Source organism: Branchiostoma floridae, chromosome 8 (assembly GCF_000003815.2).
Source record: "Branchiostoma floridae strain S238N-H82 chromosome 8, Bfl_VNyyK, whole genome shotgun sequence".
Classification (NCBI taxonomy): domain Eukaryota; kingdom Metazoa; phylum Chordata; class Leptocardii; order Amphioxiformes; family Branchiostomatidae; genus Branchiostoma; species Branchiostoma floridae.
The window spans coordinates 5830065-5839868 of NC_049986.1; the positions used below are offsets into that span (position 1 = coordinate 5830065).

At 45.1% G+C, this 9804-nt stretch overlaps 1 protein-coding gene across 1 annotated transcript in view; it reads right to left on the reverse strand.

The window, feature by feature from the left end:
• LOC118421155 overlaps positions 1-980 on the reverse strand; it is a 9714-nt gene extending 8734 nt beyond the window's left edge. The window contains exon 1 of the mRNA XM_035828317.1: positions 576-980. Coding sequence (XP_035684210.1) covers positions 576-777 — 202 coding nt within the window. The 5' untranslated portion in view covers positions 778-980. The remainder of the gene's footprint in view (positions 1-575) is intronic.
• Between the last annotated feature and the right edge of the window lie 8824 nt (positions 981-9804).

Here is a 9804-nt window from a genome sequence, read left to right on the forward strand (position 1 = left end):
CTGCGAGCTCTAATTTTCGAGGAGGCATGACCTTTATGCCGACAAAGAAATGGCGCAGAGTTCCCCCTTCCCGCAAGGGCCATGCCTCCTCGTAAGCCAGATCTTGCAGACTCGTCGTCCGATCGAATCGCGCCTAATGTGAGGGGGGTATCAACGATATGTTTTGGCTTTTCAGATTCCCTTAAGATATAGGCCTTATGAAATTGAAGTAGTATATCACAACACAATCTCCATCAGAAGAAGTACAGGAAAGTAATTTTCATACCTTTTTTTATGTCTAAGGACCAATTAACTATTATCTAATGACGCTAACATTTGCATCAACAGACACCAAGCAGCAAATTAGATCTTAATTGGCATTATCGAAGCAAAATGGCATATTTGTACATGTGTTATCTGTGTTGCATAGTTAAACCTGAATACCTAATTATATGAACACAAATTGCATTTACGTAAAATGAAAAGAAACTACAAACATCACGTGTAGTTATTAGGTATCCAACCTCTTCATTTCTAAAATTGCTCTATCATCTTATATGGAACAAATGTCCCATGTGTGTGGATATGCCACTCACTTTTACATTTCTCCCTCGCGGCAATGATCTGTTCTTCAGTCATGGCGTAGTCGTACAGCTGCAGACAGGCGATCCGACCCGAGTAGATCCGACCGTCTCCGTTCCTCCTAGCCACCCGGATGGGGTACTGAGTTGCGACCTGTTGGGGGTCCGCAAGCTGCCTCTGACCGACTAGTTCCCCGTTGTTCCAGAGAGATGCCATGCCTGTGCTACTGTCGTAGGTCCCACCCACGTAGTTCCAGGCATTCTGTTTCAGAATACCACGAACCGCCGGGGTCGCCTCAAAATTTCCATCCCTTCTCACGGGCCTGCAGCAAATAATTTGTTTACCTGTCAATTGTTAACCATAAGATCCTAAAACAAAAGTTTACAAAGATCTTTCCCCTTCGTAAAATATCAGAGTATTTCGTATGGTGTTTGATTGTAGTTCATCAATTATGCGAAAAAATATTATTAAACATTGCCTAAACATTAGTTCCTGTAAATTTCTGAGTGAATGTGCCTGACAAACATATGGCAAGTATGTTACTGCAAAAATTCAGACAAACAAGAACAATATCATCCGGTGGATAATGCCCTACCACTGACTCCATGATTTGTCGCAGACTTCTTATAAATGAGTATTTTTACCACCTTTGATATCTGCGTTATGCGTATCTAGTCTAACCTTTAGTCTGCAATCTTCCCTCTCACTTCCTGTCACATTGCTGTATATATTCGAATTACTACGAAGGCACATAAGCATATACGAAAAGCATAGCCTCTGTATAGCAATGTCAAGGACAAAATATGCTGTACAGGAAGTTCTACTGTAGTACCACATTAAAGGCATACTACGGGATATTTGAACAAAACAAAAAGTAGCTTTTCCTACTTTTTCTTTACATTGTTAGCTCAATCAACCCTATAGCATTGCATACCAATATTCATGGAGAGATGCTGCGACATCAATGCACCACATTATGATGTATAAAAATTGTGATCTTCCAAGAAACAGATGGGCACAGGCTGGTTACTGCCTCTGTGTGTTGTTGTTTCCTGCTTATCAGCCTGGCTTCCCAGTGGGGGGCCAGTTGACAGTTCCTCTGAGTACAGTAGACTAGCTTTCTGTACAAGGTTTCTTGCAGTTTTGACTTTTTTAGCTTGTTGATATCCTACAAAATAGACTAATAAGTTCATGATTATATGCTATTTTAGAATGATTAGATATAGGTGTTTCCAAAGAAGATCTCCATTGTGTTCTTTATCTGCAGTCTGCCATGCATGTGCTAACTGATTACCCCACCCCGGGGGACCTACCGGTGGCAAGCAAGACCTGGAGGGTCTAACTTGGGGGGACACAAGGTTACAGGGTGCCTAGAGCGGAATGTTTGTAGGCTAATCCTTTACGTTGCAAACGTGAAATAATGACACAAAAGTGTCAAAAAGTGACAAAAAGTAGTAGTAAATCTGATATTTCTTAATTCTAGAATATTTCAAATTTGAGCGCAAAAAACTGCGTAGGGGATGCAAAACCACCTTCATCTTCATCTTCGGTGTGAGAGGATCAAATAAGTCTGTCCGAATATACAGCTTTTCTTCTTCAGTACAAACCTGAGTGTGTAGTTAAGCCATTAAGCGGTTTTATAGGGTATGCAATACAAGTAAACAAACAAACAAACAAACAAACAGGTTGTCTGGTCTCCAAACCTACCTCAGAAACATTTGTTCTGGACCTGTCTGCCAAAAGTGCATCGCCTATCCGTTGTTGTTCCCGACGTAGTTGAAGAGTGGTCCATCCGAACCGGTAGGGTATATGTGGGCCAGAATGGTGTACGCGTAGCGTACATCCAACCGGCCATTGTTGGGAATATCCATGTATGAACTCGTGGTTCCCGAGAACAGGAAGGAGCCATCGGCGTTGCCGAACGGACCCGGGGCTAGCTGGGTTCCTGTTGCTATCCCGTCATTTCCGTTTCCGGTCACGTCTGATGTACCATACTGTGCGTTCAAGGGCCACATGCCTACCGGGTCTGTTACAGAAAACATAAGTATATAAATTCCTAGAAGCAAAGATATCGGCCATTGAACTAATTTTTGCGTAATTGCGCAGATGTTAAGCGCATTCATGAATTTTATTGATATTTGGTATGCAGGTAGCTAGGTCTCAGTGAGACATGGAAATGATTAGATCGTCATTTATATTATTTAAATGTGTAAGTTATTTGCATAAAAGGTGTTTTTTATGGAGGTATGAGGTCGCCTAGGTAGGTATGAGGATGCCTTTGACATATGCCCACAGGACCACATTAACATTTTTGAGATGCATTACTTCACCATGATCAATTTGATGCTACTGAAGTATTAACCATTTGGAGGTTTTTGGCTATTTTAGACCAAAAATGTACATTTGGTCATCCATGCGCCGTGGAATTTTAATTAAATGACCTTATAAATCTGTCGATAATGTCGACGTCTAGGGCATATGTACACAAGACACAGCAATCACACTTTGGGCATGCGCTACTTCAGAATTATGAGTAAAGCCGTTGATTTGCAAGTTCGTGCCCGAGGGCTAATTATAAGTGCATGGTATTAACATAGGAGATATACAAGTGACAATAAACAGTTATAAACAATATTCCACTCTAAAACTAGTGTTGGCTATTGAGATTCGGGTCCATTTTTAGACAAAGAATGTGTCATCTGGAATTATATAGCATTCATGCGGGGAGGGGGGTGGGTGATTTTTTAAATTAAAGTTTAGACGGGTGGATCTGCAAAAGTCTATTTTCAAAATTCACATTCTGAACAGTCCGTGTTTGCACTAAGTGGGGAATGGATAGAATATTCTCTATTGCCTGTTTACTTTTTGTTGCTTTTTGTCAACCCCAATCCCCCAAACCTCACCACCCCCACCCCTCCCCAACAGTTGTGAAACGCTCTGATATGGCATACCTGTACGGTGGCGTCACTGGAAGATTACCGTATCCGGCTCGCGAGTTAACCAGGTGTTTTTATGTAAACCGGACCCCGAATGAAGAATGGCATCGAAAATATCGATTTCAAACGGACGAGCCGTGTCCTGTGCTAAAACGTTAATATGACTAATCTCTATTCTTTCATAATCAGAACAACGAAAAAAAAATGTATCTCAATTATTTTTCTTCTTTAACTCATCATATACTGTGTTAGTGACTTGAGACGTAAAGAAAGTACTGGTTGAAGGGAATAATGCACTGGGGATTTAAAAGTTGTCCTATTTAGTACGTTGTTGTAATCGTTGACTTTCCTCAAAGCTATTTGTGCTTTATTCTGATAATTCATTAGTTTGACATGCACGTTACTATTTAGCTGTCTGATCGGTTGTTAATGTTGATCAACGAATTAAATATAGTTCTTTTACATTTGGAACAAATATGACAAGAATCGGTGCTTTAATTGATTTTAATTGATTTTATTTTTAGTATTCATCTCTAGTAGAAAATGACAGAGTTATAAAATATGTAAAAGTTACAGAACAAATTTCGACAAAATGCAAGACTACTTCTAGTTTCACCATTGTCAGTGTAAAAACAGTACGTAAACAAATGTTTCACAAACAGTCACCAAACGTTGAGAATGTATATATTATACAGTCAACAAAATCCCAGGACCATTATTCAGCATTTTGTGTACGTAACATGTCTAACAATAGTTTTACATATGTAGACAGTGTAGATTATAGATAGATAGCTTTATTGCACAACAATTGTACGGGGTACAAAGTATAGCATCTACATCTACATATGTAACTAATACAGAGGTTGTAGTATGGGATAAGTTTCTTACAGTCATTGGTGGCTTTTACAATCATTGGAGGAATTTCTAATGTCTAAACTGTCTTTAATACATTTTCCTATATCTGTCATGCAGGGATTGTCACATGCCATGATGTATATATACGTGATGGTAGCAGGTAGGTTTTTCATAATATCATGTGCTCGATCAGGGGTGGAGACTTGAGAATTTATTAAGAATATATAAAAGATATTTCAAAAAGCCTAAGCTATACACATCATACCGTACGTGATGACGAAACAATAAGTTTTAGAACTAGCTATGGTAAGTTGAATCTCTAAGTGGAGAAAGAGCCGGTGAATCATGTTTTGAATCGGTTCGGCTTGTGGTAGCGTGATTGTATCTTATTTTTCTATCACTCTACATAGCGTTTCCCTTGGCGGTTCCTCGTTGGTTTTGAAATTAAATGGGCGACACCCTGTCACCATTCCTGGTCGATTCCTGGACCTATTTCCTAAGGCTGCTCATGGAACCATTTCTGGGCGGGTCCCTGTGACATATTCGATGGGTCTCGGGGCCTATTTCTTGTTCGATTTCTGGACAGTAGTCCCCGGCCTATTTCTGTATATGTTATATTGCTTACTTGCTTATGGCCGACAGTCGGGCACCGACGATGTCGTCCCTCCTCTCCCCTGTCGCAGGTGGCGTTTCACTCTCCGGGCTTCCGCCTGGCTGTTGTACTTTTCTGTGAACAGCCGGCTTCCATCCAGGCAGGTCCGCTTCCACCCACTTCTGTCTTCGGCACGGTTCTCCAGACTGTGGGGTGGGATTTCACATGTCTTCATACTGTTTTTAAGATAGTCCTTATATCTTTTCCGCTGACCCCCCACCGAGCGTCTGCCGTGAGTTAGCTCTCCATAGAGGACTTGGCGGGGGAGCCGGTTTGCAGGTAGTCGGATGACATGGCCGACCCATCTCAGTTGGCGCTGTACCAAGATGGTTTCCATGGGATACGGCGTATCTCTGAGTGGGGTACCTTATGCCACCACCGTAGATCCAAGATTCTTTGGAGGCAACGGATGTGGAACTGTTCAAGTGCCCGGATGTGATGACGGTACAGTGTCCACGTCTCACTTGCGTAAAGCAGGATGGAGAGACAGACAGCCTTGTAAACGGCGACTTTTGTCTGTATTGTAAGGTCTTTGTTCAGGAAGACTCTGTTGGCGAGACGTCCAAAAGCGGTAGAGGCAAGTCCGATTCGTCTCTAGATCTGTACATCGTCCGTGACGTCAGATGCCGTGTTTAGTACGGATCCAAGGTAAGTGAAAGTCTGGACGTTTTTCAGCTGTGTGCCCTTGATCCGTATGTCTGGATCTGGGGTGTTGGCTAGGCCTTGGTGCATAACCTCTGTTTTCCCCTTGTTGATGCCGAGTCCAGCACGGGTATAAGCAGTGTCAAGGGAGTCCAAGTTCCTCTGCAACCCTGTAGCAGAACAGCTGGTGATAGCAGCATCATCAGCATACTGCAGCTCTAGGATGGACTCTTGTTCAACACGGGTCTTGGCTTTGAGTCTACGAAGATTGAACAGGCTGCCATCAAGACGGTAGGTCAGTTGAACACAGTCCTCGGGCCTGATGTGTTTCTTGGCAGTGAGCATGACTGCCGCTAGGAACAGGTTGAATATGACAGGTGCGATAACGCACCCTTGCCTCACACCAGTGCAGACTGAGAACGGGTCGGACTTTTCCCCAGCGCCAAGGACCCTCACCATCGCACCGTCATGGAGTGCCCTCAGTACGGCCAGGAACCTGCTGGGGCAGCCAAATCTCCTGAGCACTTCCCAGAGTAATGGTCTGTTCACGGAGTCGAAGGCCTTAGTTAGGTCTATAAAGACCATGTACAGTTCCTTATGTTGCTCTTTGCACTTTTCCTGCACTTGCCTCGCTACAAAAACCATGTCTATGGTGCTGCGGTCTTTGCGGAATCCGCACTGACTCTCTGGTAGGATGTCCTCTGCCACAGACTTGATTAGCCGCAAAAGCAAGATCCTTGTGAGCACTTTACCTGCGCATGACAGCAGGGAGATGCCGCGACTGTTGCTGCAGTCGGCCTTGTCGCCCTTTCTCTTGTATATGCTTACCAGGTCAGCGTCTTTCCACTGCTGTGGAACGCAGCCTGAGTTCCAAGAGGCTGTGACAAAACTGTGGAGGTGCTTGGCTACTGCCTCACCCCCACAGCGCAAAATCTCGCCTGGCACACCGTCAGGTCCCGCCGCCTTGTTGCTCTTCAGGGAACCAATGGCGGACTTCACCTCGGCGAGTGTCGGCAGATCATCCAGCTCTTGCATGATCTGGAGTTCAGGGATGTCATCAAGGATGCTGTCATCCACCACCGTGTGTCTGTTGAGTAGCTGTTTATAATGCTCGGCCCAACGGGCCAGGATGGCAGTTTTCCCAGTTATGAGTGATCCGTCTGCACTCCGCACTGGGAAGTGAGATCCTCGGCCGGGGCCGTAGGCGGCTTTAAGGGCGCTGTAGAATTGTTGTTGATTGCCAGTATCTGCATAACCCTGTATCTCCCTGGCGAGGTTGGTCCACCAGTTGTTTTTCATTCTTCTGAGTTCACGCTGAGCATGGGAGCGCAGTTCCCTGAGCCTGGAGCGGTTAGCGGGAGTTGGGTTCCTCAAGACAGTGGCGTGTGCCTTGTGCTGCTCTTCGAGGAGTTCCCGTATGTCATCCCTCTGATCATCGAACCAGTCTCGGTTGCGCTTGGTGCTAGTGCCCAGTATGTGCTGAGCAGTGGTGTTCAGAATGTTGGCCGTGTTCTCCCAGGCTGTGGTGAGGTATTCTGTGTCGGCGGTCGTTTCGTCGAGCTCAACAGGGATGCTGTGTGCAAGTTCATCCTGTAGCTTTTGGTACTTCATGGGGTCGTTGAGAGCAGTTAAGTTGATCTTCCCTGGCCGTGCACTCTTGCGCGCAGGGGGCCGGATGCGCAAGTTGAGTTTTGTTCTCACCATTCTGTGATCAGTGCAGCCATCAGCTCCACGCATTACGCGCGTGATCTTGACATCTTGACGATCGCACTGCCGGACTAGTACATAATCCAGGAGGTGCCACCTTTTAGACCGGGGGTGCATCCAAGTAGTTTTGTGCATATCTCGAAGCTGGAATAATGTGTTGGTGATCACCAGGGAGTGTTCGGCACAGAGGGTGAGGAGGCGAAGTCCGTTATCGTTACAGTTTCCCACACCGTGAGAGCCAAGAACTCCCTTCCAAAGATAGTGTCTGGTGCCAACTCTCGCGTTGAAATCACCCATGATGGTTAACTTGTCCGTATGTGGTACTGCTCGGATCGCTGCACTCAGGGATGCGTAGAACTGATCCTTGTCATCTTGACTGGCTACCAGCGTGGGTGCATAAACACTAATGACAGTTAAGTATCTGTTATCCCGCAGTGGTACACGCCAGGTCATCACTCTCTCACTTATCCCTCGTGGGTCTTCCGGTGCTGCACGCAGGTACTTTGTGGGGGATTAAGACGGAGTGTTGACCTCCTAGTTGGTAGTCCCCGGGCAACGGCCACAGCAATGACCCTGGGTTGCGATACCATCGGGGGCCGGGCGGAGCACTAGCAGGTCTCCCTGTAGCACTCCCCCCGCCCCTGGCAGGTTCAACCATGGTGGGACGGATCCTCGGTGAGCTGTTGCTGGCTAACAACACACGCTGCAACCCCCTAGCGAGCCAGTCGTCGTGGTCTATCCCATGCCACTGGAGCCCTTGCTTGGAGGCCAAGGTAGTGGACTGGGGAACCGTGCGCCCCCTTTCCACTATAAACCTCTTTGCACAGCTTTCCCTCCTCCCTCTCCCTGCTTTGCAGTTTTCCATATTCTCCTATTCAAGTACCACAAGTCCCACGGCGACGGAGACGGAGCGCCGGGAGCAGGTGAGGATGCCACCAGAAGCTCCTAGTTCTTACTCCGCACGTGCGGCGGCTCCGGTGGAGATGGTCGCTGGTTGGCTGGGACGGAACGACAGCCTCCAGAGGCAGCACCCGAAGCGACTAGGCAGGCCTATTTAGGTGCCACACTGCCTACCTCAGGAAGAGGAGGGGCCTAGAAAAGGTGGCCCAAACATTGTTCGTTCCACTCAAACCATGGGCGGGGGGCTACACCCGTCGTGGCATTCCTATCTGTAGCCGTCCACATGCAAATACTATTGACTTGACTTTAGCTAGTTGGAACATTCGCACGCTCTTAGACAATGCTGAATCTGAACGTCCCGAAAGACGAACTGCCCTGATTGCATCTGAACTCAATAGATACGATATCGACATAGCAGCTCTGTCTGAAACCCGCCTTGCCGATGAAGGCTCACTCACCGAGACTGGAGAAGGATACGCCTTCTTTTGGAAAGGGCTTCCAGCAGCTGAAAGAAGGATCCACGGGGTTATATTATGTTACAAATAATACCCACTACAGTAACTACTCTCTTTACGTCTTGTGTAGTTAGGTGTCTTTCATATCATACTTTACATTCTTGGAATTTGCCCTGCTAAGCTCCGCTTTTGAAATGTGACGTACATGTAGGTCGCAGTTGGCTAGGCTTTCCTGAACGACCTAACGTATTGCTCAAATCTGAATCTTCCAAAACAAAAGAAAGACTTAGTTTGTCGCTGATCATGCTAATCAATTTGTGCTTCTTTGATTTTGCCGTAACACGAGTGCTATCTGATTAACATCCTGTCAGGATTTTATCACAACGAAAACCGAGTAGTCGTGTACGTTTGGTCCTCATTGCAAATCAAATTTTAAACAAGAGCTTCTGAAAAAAGCTGGTCTTTCGCTTACTTATATATATACTTATACTTATATACATACTTATGGGTGCCAAGTCTGCAACGTTGGCAGCTCTGGCACAGTTTGGTCAAGTGCTAGGTTATATAACTGTTTAGTAAGGTAGTGGTTCTCACAGAGTATATTTTACTTGAACTGTATAATAACACAACTGTATGAATGATGTTAACTTTATTCGGATTGTTTCGCTGTTAAGAACGGCTCTGTTACAGTACAACAGGGTTTTATCAAAGTGCACTGTAGTAATCAAATTTATCAGTAGATGTGTCCTGAATTTCTGAAAGAACAAACAAAGTATTGTCACCATAAACAACATAAAATATTAACATGGCATATACAGTAATGGAAATAATTTTTTTATGGCAAGATCAAGTGAAAGGTAGATATTGTAAACTAAAACAGGTCTGTGGTATGTTTAATGGAACGTTTCGTTTCTTTTAGTAACGCAATTATGCTTTTACTTGACGGAGTCGTGACGTCACGCGTCAGACTCACTTCGTCGAGCTCGGTCAGAATCTTCCCTTTCGAAATTATAAATTAAATGTGGGTAATTCTATTTTCAACGCATCCGAGGGCTACTATTTTGCTGAAAGAAGTTTGTTACACGAAAATAGCCTG